General features: G+C 24.1%; 1 protein-coding gene across 2 annotated transcripts in view; it reads left to right on the top strand.

The window, feature by feature from the left end:
• The window catches only part of LOC105359255 (protein eva-1), a 238,799-nt gene extending 216,323 nt beyond the window's left edge, over positions 1 to 22,476 (top strand). For both annotated transcript variants that reach the window (XM_011495794.1, XM_011495793.1), the window contains exons 7-9: positions 17,634 to 17,858; positions 20,408 to 20,639; positions 21,299 to 22,476. In XM_011495794.1, the coding sequence (XP_011494096.1) occupies positions 17,634 to 17,858; positions 20,408 to 20,639; positions 21,299 to 21,509 (668 nt within the window). In that variant the 3' untranslated portion in view covers positions 21,510 to 22,476. The remainder of the gene's footprint in view (positions 1 to 17,633; positions 17,859 to 20,407; positions 20,640 to 21,298) is intronic.
• Positions 22,477 to 22,680: the final 204 nt, after the last annotated feature.

The following is a 22,680-nucleotide window of genomic DNA, read 5'->3' as shown; positions in this document are numbered from 1 at the left end:
CCAATATTGTTGTATTTTATGTGATAAAATTAATTTTATTAATATAAAAATTGAAGAAAAATAATGGATATTTAAATATGAAAGAAGAAAAATTATTTTACGATGTTTACCAACCGAAATGTTTAATAACATGATTTAACTTTATAAAAATAATACATAAGTAGTAGAAGAAATACACAATATTCACAATAATGTTTAACAGTAAAAAGTAATTCTATACATTTTTTAGTTATTACAAATTATTCAAAAACCACTTATTATTTATTCCCTATGAACATTTGCTTGATAAAATACGTTTTATGTTTCCAAATTCATTTGTATTCTGTCAAAATCATTTGAAACTCTATTAACTATTCTGACATGTTTTGTATTCGCTGTAATATTATTAAATAATAATAATAACTGCTTCAAATTTTAACAATTATTATCAGATGTTTGGGAATATGTCTATACTTTACCTTTGTCACTTGCGTTGGCTTACATACATTTTAATTTTGGAAAAATAATGTAAGTTGGCTGTTAAAATGGATTTTTCCTGTAAATTAAGTTAAAACGTTTTTAATAAAATTAACGTAATCATTGATTTATAAATAAGTATTCAATTAAGTTATTTTTTTTTAATGTAAGATGACGAAATAGGACTGGTAATTAATACAAAGGAACAATACTATCAGAAACATTGTTTGTCGATTGTTTTCGCGAATTATTTTAATATTTCCCCAATAATAATACTTAAATACCTAAATATTCTTAGAATTTTTTATTTATTATATAATTATGCATAAATATTTTCATTACAAACAAATTAAAGATACTTAATTTTTTTTTAATTGGACTTTCAAATAAAAATTTGTCAGATTTCAAATTTATTTTTTATAAAATGATGAAATACACGAAGCCAGTAAAAATTATAGCAAATTTGTATAATACTAAGCCTTAGAAATTACTCATTTATGACAGCTTACTTGAATGGAATAGTGAATCTCTAAAGAAGGGATAGAGAGGACTCGAATGCACAATCGAAATAGAAATCTATTTGTTCTAATAGATGGCAATGGATCTCGATGCATTAAACAGTTCATATAATTATTCACTACAAGAAGATTCCGTCTTAATAATTAAGATCAGATCTTATATGCTGGATTGGACAAATGTAGTTTATGGCTTTTAAAATTTTAGTACTTTGAAAATGAAATACAAGTCTATCATATGTATCGTTCATAATTTTAATTTTCAAAAATTCCTTTAAAAAAACTAAATATTGAAGTAATTTGGAATGTAAATTTGTTGATAAAAAATATTCAAATATAAATTATTCACCTACATTTTTTATGGACTTTGATATTTAATATAAATTATATAGAGATAGATATTTAAAATTTTAAAGACAATTCAATTATTCTTCTATATCATTGAATAGCTACTGTATATTCGTAAATTTTTAATTCTCATTTCAAATATCACATTATATAAATATTAACTAAAATTTCATTTAATAAAATTTATATGACGTTTAATAATTACATTAATTTTTGTTAAAACCAACGATTTGATTAAATCCACAGTTAAATTTATTACAAATTCGATTATAACACGTTTCATATAATTTGAGTTCTTTTTCTGTGAAATTTATAGTCTGTTTAATACATCTCCTTAATACTATTTAACTCAAGATAATCATTAAATTAAATCAATATTTTTACCAAATTTGTTGTTAACTAATTGTTATTATTATTTACTGAAAAAATCGAATTATATAAATATCTATAATAAAATTAGTACTACCCAATAAAGCAATAATTTTGAATACAAATATATAAAAAAATGTTTAATAATGATGAATTAACTTTGAAATGCTTAGTATTATTTTATTAAATTCTTTATTTCATTAAAAACATTCATAAATCAATAAGAAATTTTTTTAAATTACGGAAAAACTTAATAAATATGTTTATAAGTATAACTAAATAAATGTTTTTTGCGTGTAATGTAAATAAATGTTTCGACTTTAATTAATAATACTTGAGAAATAAATTATTGTATATGAAAACTTTTTTCAGCCAACACAAGATACACTTATTATAATTAATCTTCATAAACATAACTTAAAATGGCGTAAATATATTTGTTTATAAATTTTTTGTTAGATATATTTTACTTTTTCAATTTATAATTATGTTTATAAATATTAAATGTTCTCTAATTCTGAGTTATTATTTTGAATGCCAATTATATTTCATATATCAGTATTATTGTAACTTTAAATAGAATTTTTAATACTCCCAAAAATATTCATTTGAAAGACACAATATTTTATAGAAATGCTCGTTTAATTTCAACCCCTTTTGACTATATTTAGATATTTACAAGGGATTGTAATTTCTATATGGTTGTATCGTCAAAAATATAAGTATAATAAATAATCCATAATAAATAATAAATAAATAAATATAATAAATATAATAAATAAAAAATCCAGATATAAATATTTCAAATCGAAATATAAAATTTGAAATAGTTCCTTATAAGAATTTTCTATTTTTGATTTTCATAGACTCCACACTCCTGCAGATATTGTAAAAGATATTATATATAAAAATTAGAATATTTTTAATACACATGACTAATAAAATAAAGGATTAATAAAATACGTTTTAGTGAAATAATACTGTAATCATTTTTTTAAAATGTCATTTATTTTATATTATTTCAATATAAAATATATTACTATAAATTAATATTATTTTTAAACAAAAATTATATATTTCATCCAATTTCACTTCTTGAAAATATTAAAATATACTTAAAATATCTAATTAAAATATTATGTCTTGGTCATTCAAATCATAAATATAATAAACAAAATTTCACTTCTCCAAATTTACATTTAAATTTAATCATAAATTTTACAGTATATTCTCAAATACTATTATACCAATATCTATAAGTAAATATATATTATCCTTTTTAATGTTTTTTTCTTTTAATGAAGCCTATGTAATACGTCTTTGATTGTAGTAGAGATGTAGATAAGATGTGTTAAATAATAATTTGAATATTGAATATTTCTAATTTTATAGTCTATTGAAATTAAATTATATAGTACAATTGACTGAAAAGATTTAGACGAAAAATTTTGTGGAATATAAATATTGTTATTTTAAACATCTAATAATACTATATTAAATTGATAAAATTCATTATACAGGAGTATAATTATTTTACAACTTTTTATGTAAAAGTAAAATGATTAAGGACTACCTACATATAAAAATGTATACGTGCAAATGCAAAATTTTATGAATAAATAATTAAAGAGAATGACTTATATTAACGACAAATTTACAAGATATTGCAATACATTTAAAATAATTTTGTTACTTAAAAATTTTAGATTTTTCTAATAAAGAATAAAATTTAATGCATTTTTTAAAGTAAAGGCAAATTATCAGAGCAATAAATGGTGATTCTAAGTCTCATAATTACCACTGAAAATACTTCATTACAATAATAATATTTTCTCATGAAAATTGGACTTAATGTAATTATACTCTGTAATTTTTTATCAACTTTAGTTTATTATATATATATATATATATATATATATATATATAAATTTATTCTTTTAAAAATAAATATGTTCATTTCTAAATATGTCTGTTGATAATTTTAAAAATTAAAATACTACCTGATAGACTATATAAATGGTTTCACAATTTTTAACTTTTAGTCTTCTTAACTTATACATATAATAATGTAAATATAATATTTTAAATTGAATAATTTATGATTTTATGTTAAATTTTATGCTGTAAAAATAAAATATGAGATACGATATACAGAAATGTTTCTGTAATTACTTGATCAATTAAATCATTTAATTAAGTTTGTATATATATATTTCAAAAATCTAAAGTTTTATTTTGTAATAGAAAATCTTTTTAAATACATAATAACTATATTTTTAAATGTAGTTGATAAAGCACAATTTCCTTCAAACATATCTCTTATATTGCATTAATACGATTGTCACTAGTTTATTAAAACTATTAAAAAAAAAAAAAAAAATTAGTGATACACCAAGTATAATTATGATTCATGATGATGATACATGATCACATCATATGATTCATGAGAAAAGTTTTGCTTGCTAATATAAATATATATCTATAAATAACGTATTATTTATTATTTTAAAATATTTCTATAACTTTTAATGAATTTCATGAAATAAGCAATTAAAATAAGATAAGATTAAAATAAAATAAGATTTCATGAAGTAAAAACGGTTTCTTCAGAATTCAAATTTACTTCTGTTAACTCTAAACGAAGAATACGCGAACAAAGCTAAATGGTTTTAAAATCAGCCGTATAAAAACTATTAGTGACTCATATGATGTAAGCTCCTTTGCTAAACCATTTTTCTCAAAACGAGATAGTAGAAAAAAAGAGAAAGCTAGATAATTAATAAAAGGATGAATGTAAATCTTTGAAGAACTCGTAGAAAGAATGTTGTTATCTGCTTTCCGAGCTTGATTTTAGATGAGCTAATACGATTTTGTAGATAAGCTACCTTGAAACCTATAATATACATCTTTTAAAAAAAGTATATAAAATTTCGCAATTAAGATTAAGAATTAGCATTGAAGTAGTATAATATTGTAATATATGAAATATGAAATGATGAAGAAAGTTAGCATTAAAGTTGAGATGGAAAATTTAGATTAACTAAAAATTAAATGTCAAATGATACTAGAGCAATCTTCTTTAGTTTCTTTTGATTTATTTTTGTTTCAAAATATTTTTATTTTTAGTAGTTTTCTCTATATTTGTGGCACTACTTTCAGATTATCATTATCTCCATTCTTTTAATTTTTTAAAATCTCGCGTATTCTGAAAATTTTGTAAATTTACGGAAAATGAAAGCTTAGTAAAAAGTTTCTGCGCTATTAACTTATAATTATTATAAATTTTAAAAAAATTTTCACCACTGATTGAACATCTAACATTATAATTACTCACATTTTTACTGCTTTTTTAAAAAACTATATAAATACTACTTTTAATTGTTCGATCATTAAACTATAAAATATTATATGGAGTCATTTTCAATTATTTTAAATCTTAACTTAAACATTTGAAACGTTTTTGAATAGATTTTTTTATCAATTTTCATTATAAAAATATATGATGTTTACATAAAACATGTTTCAGCATGTGAAATTAAAAACTAAATATTTTAAAAACACGAAACAGAAAGAATTAATTGTCTAAGACTTTCTCTAACAAATTCGCCAATTCCGAATTCTTTATATTCGCTATTAATAATTCTCATAATTTATCCGCCATAATAGCCGACTGGTTAAACCATTTTTGTTTTTACTCTTTTCGTTCAGCTACATTATTTACACTATAACAGAATATAAACCCTTCGAGTTTCTAGCCGTTGTTGTCCACATTAAAAATTTTAATAAAAACTTGTACATTATAAAAGAACGATATATTAATATAATAAATTCTTATTAAAAATAACGAAATGTTTGAATATATTAAAATATCATTTCCTTGGTCGACAAAATTAAAATGGGAAGAAAATTAATTTATACCGTTAAATGAACCTTTTAATTAACTATGTACTGAATGTGGATATTTAATAATGTTTTGATAGGATTGAAATATCTTGTAAAAGTGATTACTCGTTTCTTTTATCCTATCATTTACTGTTTACTTATTATTATTCTTATATAAAAACTATATTTATTTTTATATTTATTAGTTATAACTATTTATATTGTAATGGAGTTTTAAACCAAATTAATGTAATATGAAAATTTTTAGAATATACATAGTTAAAGAAATTTTGTACTGTATAAAAGTAAATTTATATTTTCATATTATTTTACATAGATTACAGTATAAAAATAATTATTTTACCTAAATTATGATTGGATAATGATTAGGATATATGTCAGTAAAACAATTATATATAAATTTAACTTTTAAATATAATTTCTTAGAACATTACTTGATAAAGGTTAAGCTTTATATTTAAAAAATATATATACCTTCACAATTTAATATATTATTATAGAAATTAAACTATGCATTAGTTTTTTAAATTTTTCTATTAAATTCAGTATTTCAATTATATTTTTTTACAATTATCTGTTTCTTATAATTTAAAATAATAAATGTATTTTTATTTATGTTTCTATAGAACCATTAAAAAATAGTGGTTTTTGACTGTGAATGTAGTTCAAATTATAACTTATAAATGGAAATTTTTTTCACTATTTAAAATTAAATGTATAACTATTCTACTATTTTGGTTACGTATAAAATAAAAATTTTGAATCAATGTGCCATGTATTCAATGATGATTCAATCTATTCTGCGTCATTCTAAATAATATATATAACGTATAACTTAATGTGAAATACATATTATTATGTATTCAAATTCAATAAATTTAATATATAATATCTTTCTCTCTTTTTATTCGGTTAAAGGTTTAATAATTTTTATAATAATTATCTTTATTATTTAATATTATTGTCCATTCATTTAACTACATTCGAGTGCTAAGAAACTTAAGGAATGTAGTAACGAATTACCGTATGTTACTTCAATAATACTTATATTCTTCAGTTTGATTTATGGAACACAGTCGAGTATTGTAAGTTTATGTTGTGGACAAAAAATAATTGGGAAGATTATTGCACCTCTCGAGTATAGAATGTGGGTCTACGTGTTCATCCCCAAGTTTAGCCTACTAAACTGGCGAGCAAGGATATGTTAACGATATCCCGCGCTTAAACACTGAGAAAATCTAAACAACAAGAATTGACAATTAGATAATAGCTTTATAGTTCCTTGCAAGATATAAAAATAAAAGACTGCGAAAAAATGTAGCTGCTTAGTGGAGAAAAGGTCCAACACTCCACAATTCAAATCGCATATGTTTTATACTACTAATTGTTCACTGAACTGTAATTCGGAAATGAGTAAGAGTATGGTATGTAAAATGAAATTAATCAAAAGTTATTTGATTATATAAAATGACAGATATAAAAATGCTATTTCTTAGTAAAACGTTATTATTAATTCGTTAGGTAACTATTTTAATTTGTTTATCCTGATCCTTCTGCATAAGAAGTTCTTATAATTATTTTTGCTTTAATTATTGAATTATTTAAATTAATAAAACTTGTTATGATAATAACCTCCACCTAAAATAATTATTCATATCATTTCAATATTGAAATATATTTGCTATTATAACAAGGATTTTTATGTGCATAAATTTTGCAATTCTTGAATACTGTGTTCCTGCAATTCCACGAATTACCGTAGCGTATTGCACCATTCTGTCTCTGTACTATCTATATATATATGTGTGTGTGTGTGTGTGTCATCACTATTTCTCTAAGCTTTAGAGCCATTGAAATTTGGAGATATAAAAAACGAAGCTTTGCATGAAGTTATATAAATCCCCGTTGAATGATCTCTTATACTAAGTCTTTTGCAACCATAGATGGCAGATAAGATAAGTGAGTGCCTTACACCATAACAAAATTTTAATTTATTTTTCATTCAATTTTTTTTCTGTCTACTGTACATATTAAATAAAATTATCAAGCTGTATTACATAAAAAAATATTAAAAATTCATCGTCTTCTTCTGTTTTTCCACGATACAATTAACGACGATATTACTTAAGGACTACATTTCTAGTCGTAAATAGCTAATTACGGTGACTAAGCTTCCTGCAAATGCATTAATACAAATTTAAACAGACAAAGCTGTTGCGATTATGAAGTGGTTCAATATATGCTTTTCAAGTAATATTGATTTGTCATAACGATAAAAATTATAAATTTTAATATATATATATATATATATATATATATATATATATAAGATTCATGAATTAATAAATCGTGATGGAATTAAGAAAATAATTATGAAATAATTTTTTGAAGTTACATTAATAAATTATGTTATCAAAAACATAAGTAAATCTTTAGTGATAGAATTTCATTTTTAACGAGTGACTTTGAATACAAAACTGATCGTGATTTTTCATGAATACCGAAATTTTTTTTTAAATATAGATATTCATTTATAATTAATGAGAACTATAAAGGATTTCATCTGAAACGCACATGTTCTTAATTCCAAAGTTTTTGTAATTGTAAGAACATTAAAATATAAATTATTAAATTATATTTTAATTTAAATGGAACTTTTATAGAGAATTATTAAAAAAAGAAGTTTTAAAAATGTAAACTTATTCACCTTATGCGTTCTAAATGAACTGCAAATGTTATATTTTTGAAAAATAAATTGGGTTTGTACAAAAATTTGTCAAATATCCTTGTCAATTAAAGAAATATATACATTAAAAATATGATCGATATAATTTGACTTTTCCTATAACCATTTTATTTATGTATAGTCAATATTATTATAATTATTACATACATTTAATAATGAAGGAATAATCGTAGAAAGAAGTTAGGCAATCATTTTATGATGAATACAATTTTATCGGAAAAATGAAATTTATTGATGGAATATTGAAAATAATCTTTTTAGCTTATTAAAAATGGATTCGATGAAATAGCCTTTAAAACATTCTGCTAATATTTTTGCTAATATAAATATGAATGTAAATAGAATATTATATGAATATTATAAGAATGTATAAGTAAAGTATAAAATATAAGATTAGTATAAATATAAATTTTGCATATTTCTGCTTGTTTATTTTATTTATTAATATTCATTATTTATTTTTTTATTGATATTGATGCATCGCAACATCAATTTTATATAAGCTAATAAAGAAAAATCTGTTGATCTCTTTATGCCATTAATGTGCACAGAGATGAAATGTCAAATATTTCGCCGCTTTACAAAATGTTTTAAAAATCGAAATTCAAAATATATTAAATTAATGTGGGCGTATGTGTGTGCCTATGTATGCTTAAAATCAAATGTATGGAAATACTAGTATTTATTATTAATAAAAACTTTAGATAATGCAATTTTCGTATTCTTGTTCTCTGAATATAATATTTTATTCCGAGATTGTTTTAGAAATATTTATTAGATATCTTAAAATTAGCGTAACTTAAGGAAAATTTTGTTGAATAAATCTTGGTTTAAAACGACTTCTTAAATCGTTCATTACCACTTTATTCGTCATGTCCACGTTATGTAGCTTAAAATAAAAGCAAAATTTAAAGCTGATTTAACTTAGTAGCAATGCTTTTCAATATTTTACTATTTAAGGTACACCAGCCGTAAATCATGTTTTTTACGATTTTAACAGGAAACTGTTAATATATACGGAAAATATGCTCCTTCTCTTTTAGGAAATCGTTTCAGTAGTCCTCACGTACTATGTGTACTATATCCATAGATACAAGTTTAGGTGTCTGTATATACTGCATTTTATACAGATAAGTGAGAGTGTTGGTTTAGTTGCAAAATAGTAGAGGTCGAATAGAATAATTAGATATGCGTTTCAATTCAAACGTTCCGCCCACTTCCATTTAACTAACATCAAACTCTCTTCTATGCATACGTGGGTACGAATCTTCATTTCAAACTCCAATTGTTAACTTTTTCAGAAGGGTAACTTTACATTCTCTAATGGTGTATATAATAAAATCCCGATTAATATCAATATATTAAGTATATACCTCTTATATATACATATATATATATATATATATATATATATATATATATATATATGTATATATAAATTATAATATGTATATGTATATATATATATATATATATACATGCGCAATTAGCCTTAAAATAATGAATCCAATGAAATACATTTATTAGAAGACACTTCTACCACCCTCCGTTTCAGTATTAATGTCCGTGCAGTGGTCACGAGGATTATCTTACGACGTATACCATATCACGATTTCCCACTCTACTCACACATAATGACTGTCGAGCTTCAACTTTATCTATTCTGTCTAAGGCATTCGGACACGCCATTTCCTCTCAAGTAACGGCATATGTGTATAACAGAAATTACATCTTCTGCACATATTCTACCGCGCTATATCGTACAAACTGTTCCCTCCGCCGCCCAATCCCATATTTTTCCAATAGTGCCTACAGTGAAACGGTGGAAGAGAACCGACAGAGACAGATAGATAGAGAAATAAACGAATACTCACATATAGACAGCCAATGTGCACACATTAAAAATAACATTCGCCTGCGCACGTAGGCATTACATTATATTTGAAAATATGTTTAATTTCTTGATATTTTTAATAAATTTCTACCGACTTTGCGAATTAATAAATAATCTATTTTCAACTTCAGTTATTTCTAATAAATTATAATATCAATTTTATCAGCTACATAATAATAAAACGATGTATTAGATTTTACAGATAAATAATGACCACATTATTATAATTTATTTCAAATATTATATGATCTCTGTTAAAAATGGAACTTGCATTAAAATTTTTTTAGAATATACTATTGCACGAAAGTTTAAATAAATGATTTGTTTAATTATGAATACTGTTAATTTTATAGAAATGATGTATCGCCTTTTAATATATATATATATATATGTATACTAAATAAATATATAGAAATATTTATCTGATTTTCTTTCTATATCTTATTATTTTTTATTTTCTATAATTAATATTATTATTAATGTTAATATTTTTTTTTAATTTCGACTGTATAATCTAAGATTTATAAGAATCTTTTCAATGAGTGTACTATATTTATACATTTTTCAAATATCAATAAATTAATTTTATAGATTAACATTGAAATGAAACAGTAAAATATTCGGTTCTTCCTTTTCTCAGCTCTCATGTTTATATAGTTGCATATACTAGACTTTAGCAATAAACTTATAAATATATTAGTAACTTATTGTATTAACAAATTAATTAAAAAAATGAGAACTTTAAATTTGAGTAAACCACGAATATGTAGTTTTCTGAATTTACTTTCTTTACATGTTTCAATTTTTTTTTTTGTTATCCTACCTTAATCTTTAATTAACTAACTACTAGTAAAAAATACATGCTTGTACATAACTGAAATATAATAAAAACATAAAAATGTAACTCTTATATACGAAATATTTAACAAGTGAATGCTAACAAATACTGAAGATACTAGTCATATTAATTAACAAAAAACAGATATTGAGAAAAACTATTAAATCTGCTAAATTTAACGAAATAAAAGAACAAGGTACAAATACATTTACTAAACGTAAAATAGACGTATATTTAATTATGTCGTTAATGTATATTCTAACTAAAATTTTCTTTATTAAATATTCTTTAAGTGCTCCAAGAATAATATACATATTTTATTAATTATGAAAAATTTCAGGTAAAAGAAGAAATTTTATATATCAGTTTTCTTCTTTAATATCGACATATTTTCACGAAATTTCATCAATTTTCTACAACTTTATTTCAATGCAAAAAAATAACTTCATAAAATATTGCACAGTAATCGGATTAATATAAGTAGAATATTTAAAAATAATCTTTATTTTTATTGACAATTTCATAAAAATGATATGAGCTGGAACATGTATTGATGATAAAAATACAGTCGATAATTAATTTTATAATGAAAATATTACAAAATTTTTCGTTTTTATACTTTCGTCTTTACTTCTTTTATTAAAAAAAAGCATGAATACTCGTAAAGGTTGTAATAAACACAATAAAAGTTTATGCACACAGCACATTATATTTTACAGTAAAAGCTTGAAGATAAATAAAATAACTTATCATTTTATTACATTATATCTGTATATTTTATATAAATAATAGTTTACAATACACTATTAAAATAACAATTTATTATTAATATTTAAAAAAATTATTTTAATTTTTTCATTAAATCATATTGGCTCATTGATTTTTCTTTATTTAATTACTATAAGGACCCTACTTTTTCAACAGCTCATAAAGATAACAAAATCAAAAGGCTTTTGTATTAAACTCCTTTTTTTTTTTAAATTAATTTTCGTAATTAATTTTGTTAAATATTTTTAGATAATGCTTTTTTATAATTCATTAATTTTTCTGATTTAAAATAAAATATTTTTGCAACTATTATCACTTTGTCACTTATATTTTTTATTTTTTAAATTATTAAAATTGTTAAACGTATCTGAAAATTTTTATACGATTAAAAGTTTTCCATCTAGGTATTTTTTATACAAATATTTAAGCGTTTTATATAAACTTTTCTAGTTTTTTTAATTTATTGAAGCATTAACGTTTATTATATTTCAATCATATTTTATGATGAATATTCAAGCTAAAAATATTTCAATCGATTTTTAATAATGCAGAGGCTACATTTTTAGTTTAGTCTTGATTTACTTAAAAATTTGTTTTAACAATAATAAAAAACTTAGAACTTATCAAATTTAATAATTATATTGTTTTTATATATTTAATAATATAAATATATGACTTGCTTCATACTCATAAAAGAAGAAATAAAACATATAGTTCTGGTTGTAAAACAAAATGCTGTTTTACATATTGATTGTTAAAGATTTTTTGTATAATCGTTGTATATTTTTATTCTATTCAAATGATACTTTATAACTTTTAAGTTATATAGATTTTCGATATTTTTGTATACGTGATATATTCATTATATTAGAAAATTAATCGATAAAAATTATTTAAATTCAATTTGGAATATGTGATTTATAAAAATGTAAATTGACATTATATAGATATCGTGAAAAATTTGATATTAATAATAATTTAAATGTAAGGTGACTATCTTTTCAATGGTTATTTGAAAATAGAACTTGTTTTTCTATACTTAAATGAATAAAAATACATAAAACAATATACGATCAATAATTATAGATATGTCTGCTTTTAGTTAAAGTTACTGAATTATAATATCCTATTATTTTTTCGAATTATTTATAAATTCACGGACAAGTGTAAGTGGCAATAGAATTAAATACGCGTTAGTACATGTTTTCAGACTTATTAATTAGGAATGTCTTAAAGATCAACAAATCCATAACTTTTTTTAATTTCTTTATATGATTCCGATTTTCCATCTCACAAAAATTTGGATCATTCGCGTAAAATTATATTTTTCTCAAACCTTGATAAATATATATTGTAATATGTATATAATAACATTCCATATTTCTATAATGTTAATATTTTTATTAAATATATCATTAATACAATTAAATTAATTTATATGAGATTGATATCATACGTAATAATAATTAATCAGTAAATAATAATTGGTTTTTATGATATGAGACTTTATATAATATTATGTTTCTTAATTTATTTAAACTTCAGTTCACCTGAACTAAAGCATTTACTAGTATTAGGATTATTATTAGATAACTCAGAAAAATTTCATTCGTATTTCATTTTTACCTTAGAAAATTGTGTCTAAATAAAAATTTCATTTTTAAATACAAATGCATAAATAAAGCCATGAAATTATTATTAATAATTTTAAAGTATAACTGTAAGTTACCATAACGAATTTTGTATTTTATTTTTATATAAATATAAAAATATATTTTTCATTGATAATTTATTTGAAGAAATAAATCATTTATTTCTACCACATCAACTATGAAACATATTACAAATATTAAAAAAGCAGTTTAAGTGAATAATATAAAAATACTTATTAACTTAATATCCTAATAAATTTTTATTACGTATTAAATATTTGTGTCATAAGTTCGTAGTTTCATACTGTAAACAAAATAAATTATCGTATTATTGCTAAAATAATATTTTTATATAATACTATTTTAACCTGAATGGGCGGTTAAGTATAAAAATTTAAAAGCATAACTGATGTGTTTTCTCAAAAGTTTGATTAATATAAATTGATGTCGTAAGCAATTATGATTATTTAATAATTTATATGAGGTCAGTTAAATATATATTGCAGTCTTTTTCTCTTAACTACTGAACTTTCAACATAACAGGTTACAAAATATGCATAATCCTCTAAATAGGCAACACAGACAAATGAAGGTAGAAGTGAAATGTGTAAAAATTCTATGAATTTGAAGATTTTAATGCATTAAAATATTACTTATATATTAGTTGATAAATCTCTATTTTAGAATTATTCGCCTCCTTATAAACATAACAGTAAATGAAGAAGAACCACATTTACTTGATTCCATATATCATGTAGAAATTGGTTTTGTCTAATATGTGTAATATGAAACTTTAGAGAAAAAAAATATAAAAAATAAAAATAAAAGATAAAAAAATAAACAATAAAAATAAATAATATTATAGAGAATACTTAGGATTTTCAAGTAGTTCTTTATCGTATAAGTATAGAATGTTAAATAATTATTGTTTTCTAATTATTTTTACATCTAAAGTAAATATAAAATATTGTATAGATTAAATTTTTAAATAACTTTGTATCTATATAATATTCATCCAGTAAATATTATGATAATTAAAAATAATATTTTGTATCTTCAGAATCGACTTTTTCCTTTATACTCTGATAAAATAGTAAATTGATTATGTTTTTGTTAAACTTCTATTTGAACAGTTGTATAAAGAATTATGATTATCATTGATATCACTATATGAAATGCATACTTTTATCTCTTTAATTAAGACGGTATGACACATTTATCATATCAACATACAGATGTTGTAATATGTAATTTTATTGAATGATACTATTAGTGATTAAAAAACAATTTATTTCAGGTAGAGAACAATCACAGTTGTCGTATTATTAGTTGAGTACGAGTTACAAGGCAAAGATGATTTGCTTAATTTGATTAATTAATTGTTCAAGTATACGTTTTAATCAGTGTAATTAGATTTTATTATATTGTGTATTAAAAAATATGTAAGTCGTAAATAAATTTATTTTCTTTTAAACTAGCAATATATTATTGGAATATAATTTTTATTTAATATTTAATATTTATTATTTTTAAAAAAATCACGTTACATTCCGTTTTATTTAGGAAAGTATAAATAATCAAAGTATAAATTAAATATTATCATGATATTTATTGTGTAAGCAACCATTTATTCAAATACTAAAAGAATTATTAAACAGTTTTATTTAACTTCGAATGAACGGATTTATAGGTATAATATTATTAATATTTAAAGCATATTAGAATAAGTTTTTTCTTTAAGTATCAGATATTACAAATAATTTAGAAAATATTATAAAAATTCTACACAATTAATATTTTGACAGTCAAGAGAGAGTAACATCATTTTATATCAAAATTATGTAACGACTTGCAAGTACATGTTTTATAGGTTAAGAAATTAATACAATTGAATTAATGGATTCATTTGTATTTAAATCATTACAATTAAGAATATAATTTATATAATAATTTTTTATTAAGCATATTATGTGCATTGTACATAAATATATTCTTCTGCGAATACGGTCTTGATAAACTACTCATTATTATATAAAAAGTTTATTAATAATCAATAATAACAACGTACGTTTAACATTAATTAAAATAACTCGATTCGTTAATCTTTTCAAATGTTTAATATTCATTCGAGTGCATTACGTCATATATTTTACAAAAACGATTAAATTAAAAAGTTTCTTCTAAATTATGAGAAGATTTGTGAATTTTATAACTACATATGTAGACATAAGCCTACGCAAACCACCTAACCGAACATTAATCTTTCTATGTATTTCATGTATATACTACATACGCACACATAAAATACTACTATGTATTTAGGTGAACCAAAGGCGCATCATAATCTTTCCTACATACGTGAATATATCGCTCGTGTCATTTCAGTGAGCCTTTCTTGTACCTCTCATATTTAATATTTTTCTGTATCGCTTTCTTCTGCTGCGGAGACGATTCAACTGGATTGATCATAAGTAATTGAAAAGTCAGTACTTTATCGACATTTTCTTGGTTTTCCAATTTCTAACCAATTTCAGTCTTAACAATAAAACAATAGACTTTCATCATTCATAAAAATCATTGCTTATATTAATATCATTTTAATTTATAAAATGAATGTAAATAAAATTATATAATTACGTTTGAGTTGTATTAAATGTTCACTTTATATTTTATAAGATGATGAAAAACAAAAAATGTTTTATAATTATATTGTTCAGTAATGTACATATGATTATATAATTAATATGAAATTGGAACAAATCGTTGCAAAATTCTCAATTTATAATTTTCATTTTATTCTAATAGTACGATGATATGAATGTTCGACGGTAGCATTTATTTTCATAAAAATAAAAAATAAAACAAAAAAAATTGTAACGTCATATGACAAGTTAAATCATTTGCAAATTTACCCATTATCTGTTTAACTTTTTATTCCATGTTATTTTAATCGCTCGTATGCCATAAAGTTAGTACAAATATAATAAATATAAATATTATATAATAATGTTTATTGGTACTTTTTATTCAGCATATTAATCATTAAATTTACATTGTGATTATTAAAAGTCTTATTTGCGTTTTATGTAGAACTGCAATTTACACAGGCTAATCTAAAATAATCCAAATACATATTATAAATATAGATATATATAATTTAAAGATATGAATATTTGTAGTTTAAAATTAAAACATTATTTGAGCATTTACTATATTAAATAATAATTTAAGAATCAAAAACTTTCTGCTTAAAAAATCGATCGGGATTAGTTACTTGGCCGTAGTAATAAATAATGTTTTTACGATATTTTTATGATTGAAAATCCTTTAAATCAAAGATTATAACTTTCAATGAATTGTTTAATAAAAAACTATTATTTATATTGATAATAATATTTAATGTATATCTTGCGAATATATTATGATATCATATAATTTCGGTTTTAAAAGTCTCGAAAGTGAAGTCCTTTAAATAATGAACATTTGGAAATAGAATATAAGAAACTTTTTAAAATGTTGAATATATTGGAGTGCAATTTTATGACAGGAGCTAGTCGTAATATTATTTTATTTTATTTGTTTTTTGTTTCTTATTAAAAACAATGTTATTTCACCTTTTTGTAAAAATCACCTAGCACATTATGAATAATAATACAATTTATTTAACCACCTCCGAAGCTTGAAACGCTTTGTATTCAACAAGCTATTAAATTCAATTTAACTATAATTAAATGGCGGTAAATACCTTTTGAGAAAACGTAACGAACGCATTCATTCATAAGTGCACAATATTATTCATCGAGAGTTTTATTTAATTTATTTTAATTGAGAAGGGAGAAGCTTTGTATATATATATAGTCTGGTAACAAATTGATTAAAACTTAACGAGTGAACATAATGAGAAGTTACTCACGAAGTTTCGGCACCGAGTCATTATCGAAGAAACAAGTTTGCTGATTTTACAAATTCGGAGACAGACTGTAAAATCCAGAGGAATGAACGAAATCGCTTAATTAATTTAACGAGATAACGTAATCGTATGCATAAATTCTCCGAAAAATGATAATAAGGTGTAAGATTAGCAAGACTTTTTTTCTTCGCGGAGCGCTCTCATCCATCACGGAGACCTCCTATCGCTTTGTAGTGGGTGATCGCCTGCACAATCTCAACGCGGTCGGCGACAGAGGTAAGGCGATCAGAATGCAGGAGCGCTTACCAGCGCCTGGCAACGGCCACATGCTGACCGACCCGTCGACCGTCGGTAACGTGAGCAACTGCACGACCGTCTTGTACGCGACGCCCGTCAAGGAGGACCGCGTACTCCTCAACTACGTCAACGAGTGGATCAGCGCTTACGTGTTCCTGGCATGTAAGTAGCCATGCGCCGCACAAGTCGCCTGTCCTGCGAAGGGATTTCACTTACCGACAATGATCCACAAGTGGAACGAGGGGTTAGGCTTGTGCTTGCGACCGTCGTGAGACCTATCGATTTGCTTATGACCCTGGACCACCGAAGGTGCTTCGGCGATTTCACGGGATTATTGATGTGGGAGGGCAAGCTGTCCAATGTAATAAAATAACGGGATAATATTACGTATTATCATAATAGCTGGGCAGGAGGGGTGGCTTTCTGTGATTAATATATATATATATATATATATCGACGAGTCGGTTTTTTTTTTGTTTTTTCGTTTTTTCTTATACGTATTAATGATATGCATTTTCAACGGAAAGTTTAAATTTTTATTACTAATGTTGAAATCCAAGTTCAGAACAATTATACAATTATTATCCATCAATCTGTATGCGTATCTACGATTAATTCGTGAAAAGTAAATGCTAAATTTTATATCTTCTTTCATTATCTTATGAATATTAAAAAGGCATTTATTTGTGAAACTGTACTCTACAAACAATTTTATTAATTCCTTGAAGCAGACCTTTTGAAATGATTACTATGACTTTCATGAAAATTCTCTTATCTAGTTCACATACAAATGAATAATTAATAATAATTAATAATATGAATAAATAATAAATAATAAAGACTTTACTTTTTTGCCATTCAATGTGAATAAAGTTATTTAATAGTACATGTAATATACTTAATAAAAATAATATCTGTTGAATACTGAAAAGTATCTTCCTCCTTCTGTACTTTTCTTTGCAATAAAAATAGATTTTTGAAGCAGGTAAAATATAAAAAAATTAACTTGGTTATATAAATTAAACTTCGCTAGTGACATTATAATAATAAAATAAAATTTTATGAATTTTATAATTATTTGAATTGCATGAAAGTAAAACTTGAAAATTTAATTATTAAAATAAAAGAGTATATACAAATCAGTAATTATGACTTTAAATATTATAATTCAATTTAGTCAATGCATAATTATAGAAAATAAACCATCTCTTATGAGCTATGAGCTAATAATTTATTCCAATTGCTATTATATTTAATTTTATAATTAGCTCAAAGCTTTTGTAAAGAAATAAGTTTAAAGTCACTATCACAATTTTAATCAGCATAGGCAAATAAATAAGAAATAAATAGATAAAGAATTGAATGTTGAACTTTCATATTGAAGTCACTTTTGTTTGGCAACTTTTTTCATGGTTTTTTTACTTTTATTCCTACCTTTCATAAACTTTGGATTGTAGCATTAGATTTGCATGTTTAATAGATTTTAAATATATTAGGTAGGTACATACAATTAATACATTTATTTATTTATTTAGTTATTACCTTGCAGTTAAATATTTACATGTAAACGTTATTAGTTTATTAAATACTTTTCTATTATGTGCTTAGTGTTTATTCATTAGTTCTAAGCATTTGTAAGAATCGAAACACAAATTTAAAAATAGTTGAATTTCTAATAATTATGTAAATCTATGCATTTAATATAATGTTTATTATTTCTTCGAACGGTATGTTTAGCACACATTATTACAAATTAACAACCTACTTATTTCAATAATTTTTGAATAATTTATTGATTTAATTCTAATAATCCTTACTGATTTAAAACAAGAATTTTTTAATTCAAAGAAATAAAAACATTAGAAGTGTGTTTCATTCAATTTCTTCAACTTCTCTAATATATAAAATCTATATTAAAAAAATTAAAACAAAATATTCTATACAAATTAATGGTATAGAAAATTCAACAATGTTGACTTGCATCGTGAAAAGTGATTTTATATTATTCGACAATTGAGATAAATTGGAAGTTTATATTTCTGACAGAATTCAGATTTTATTTAATAAAAGATAATAATTTTTAGTTAATAAAATGTTATAAGTGACAAAAAACAACTGGTTAATAGACAAACGATTTAATACGTATTTGATTTTAATTACTTTTTTTTTTAAAGATTACTTTAAAAATATAGAAAAGTTAAAATAAACACGTAGCAAACGTTGTTTGAAAAATTTTATACACTTCTTAACGTTGAAAAATATTTTATCACAAATATTTAAAAAATAATTTAAGGAATGAAAATTAGTTTCAAAATCAGTCCCATAACTTTGTTTTTATAATGAAATCGATTCAATCCTGTGCATTTTATAAATAAAATAATAGTAAATATATTGAGTCAAATCTATATATATATATATATATATATATATATATATATATATAATTGTTTCGAGAAAAATATCGTAATATTTTTCCTGAAAAACAACATTGTAAAATAAAATTATCAGTACTATTTATGATATTCGTTTGATCAAGAAACCTTCAAAATTCAAATAAATGATCGATACAACGTATTAAACTCCACAATCTCAATTGAACATTCCTTTAAATATTATCAATCTACAATCTATTTTCACGTTGTATGTCAATTCATGTAAAAAGCATTTCATATAAAAATCTCATCGTGTCCCTTGTTTTACCAAATTCATAGACAACCAGGAGAAATTTTACTTGTACGTGATCGTGTCAGTATCGGCGGGAGTCTTGTTGCTGCTAGGTTTAGTAATTGGAAGACTTTTACTAAGTCGGCATCGAACGAAGCGTGATGCCAAGTTCCACGCCAAAGAAGAGACTCTACCCAATGGATTCACCGACGATATATCAGAAATCGACGCAGATATCGACCTGACAACACCCGTGCCAGTACCAATGCAGGATACGAGGTAAAACTTGTCTGCGCGTTATATTATTTGAAATTGGTAATTTTAGCAAAGCTACTCTGTAATGAAATACTCTCGGGTATCGACGAATATCGTATGTTCCACTATAATTTATATTAAATTGTGTAGTCATATTATTAGCGAATAAAACTTTATTCGATGTTTCATCAAATCGTTGAATCATCATTAATTTTAATTAATAAAATCTACCGATGATTATTTCACAACGTAGAAGCTTCTACAAATCCGAGCTGATTGTATAGAAGGCAAATAAAGCTTATAATCGAGGCATTTAATAACTGAAAAATTTTTAATCCTTAAAATTTTCCTATTAGATGTCACTCTGTATATATCCAATTCTTTTTAATAAATGTATATCAATAATTACATTAATATTACGGTAAAAAGCGATAAAAATAAAACTTAGGTATTTACTTGTTTTATTATTATTAATTGCATAGTTATTTTTACATAAAATAAATTAAGTAACTGAATAATTAACGTAGTTAGGCAGAATGTAAAGTCAAGCACTGTAATTTGAACAATTTACAATCTCTGTAATCTTAACGTGTGCCTGCGCACATCCAATCACCACAGATAATTCGCATCCTGCTCAACTAACTCATGCTCGGAATCGGCTAACACCTCCTTTTGCTCCGCAGGCTACCGGAGACGCAACTGGCCGAGCGGCTACACGGTGACCGTTACTACAGCGACGCGAGGATACCGCTGTCTCCGATATCGACGCACTCCCTCGGCGGGATGCGCGTCGACCTCGGTAACCACATGGTTGGCACCGACAGCCTACACACGATCTTGCGACCCGACGGCTCGCGCTTCGGCAGCACCAAAACCAGCTACTACTATGGCTGACAGGAGGACGGGGTCGTCCTGCGCGAGGGCCGACCCCCATCCTCCCAGCTGAGTCCCGTGCCCGAGGTCAGTACGCGCAAGTACTGCTTCTGAGTGACTCCAGCCTCGATATTCACGGAACGGCATCGCACCGAGGCTAATTGACACGAAGTCGGCGAGTCTTAACCTCCTATCCCTCTTCCTATTTAGAATGCGTATGCATCCGTGCGTAAGACTGGCAGACAAACCGAGAGCGATAAAGAGAGAGAGAGAGAGAGAGAGAGAGAGAGAGAGAGAGAGAGAATTATCAGAGTGTGCAGGAACTGAGTGGGAGGGAGGGAGACTCTTGGCGAGCTTTTCGTTAATTTTGTTTGCTGCTCTCGCGACTGGCCATTGGCAGGATTTTCAAACTCCTCATCGAGCGCTGCTTGTAGCAAGCTGGGCCGCTTGAAAACCCAGGCTCTGCACTGATTGTCAGGGACGCTGTTAAAATTAGGCTTCCTACTTGCTTTTAATATTTTTCTACTATCGGAGTTGACGGACGAATTCCAATAATTTTAATAATAATGAATAATTGCTAGTATAAAAAAGATACGAAATTGTAAGACGGAGATTATTTTTATAAAACAAAGTTAATGCTGTACATTGACAGGTTAAAAGTGTTTGTAAAATTGCAGCGCAGCTGTATCACTAGTGCAACGTGACGACTGCGCATTTCTCTCATTCAAATGGAATTTCGTTAAATGTTTAAATTTATTTAAGCGTATAAGGAACATATATATTCTAATAATACATTGTCGATAGAAACTACGATAATTAATAATAATGAAGAAGTTTGTGCGAAATTTATTCATGTACTATTATTTTATAAAACTTATTCGTTAGGTACATAATAATGTATTGATCGATAACTCATTTGTCGATACTTTTACGTTTCGGCATGTAGACAAATAGCTCTTTATAAAGAAATCTTAGCTTATAATTAAAATTTCGTTATACACCATTCTATGCTGTAATTTATAAGATATTCTTATAAAATAAAAATATATACATTAAAATAAAATAAAGAAAGAAAAGGAAAAACAACTTAAGTGTTTTGTCGGATGAACCAATTTGTAAAAAATAAAACAAAAAAAAAACAGAAAAATTAAACGAATAAAAATAACCTTACAAAATCATTTTGTACATTTGA

Source organism: Ceratosolen solmsi, unplaced genomic scaffold (assembly GCF_000503995.2).
Source record: "Ceratosolen solmsi marchali unplaced genomic scaffold, CerSol_1.0 scaffold11, whole genome shotgun sequence".
NCBI lineage: Eukaryota > Metazoa > Arthropoda > Insecta > Hymenoptera > Agaonidae > Ceratosolen > Ceratosolen solmsi.
Note: the sequence above shows the minus strand (reverse complement) of the source record. Positions and strands in the feature narration are given on the sequence as shown.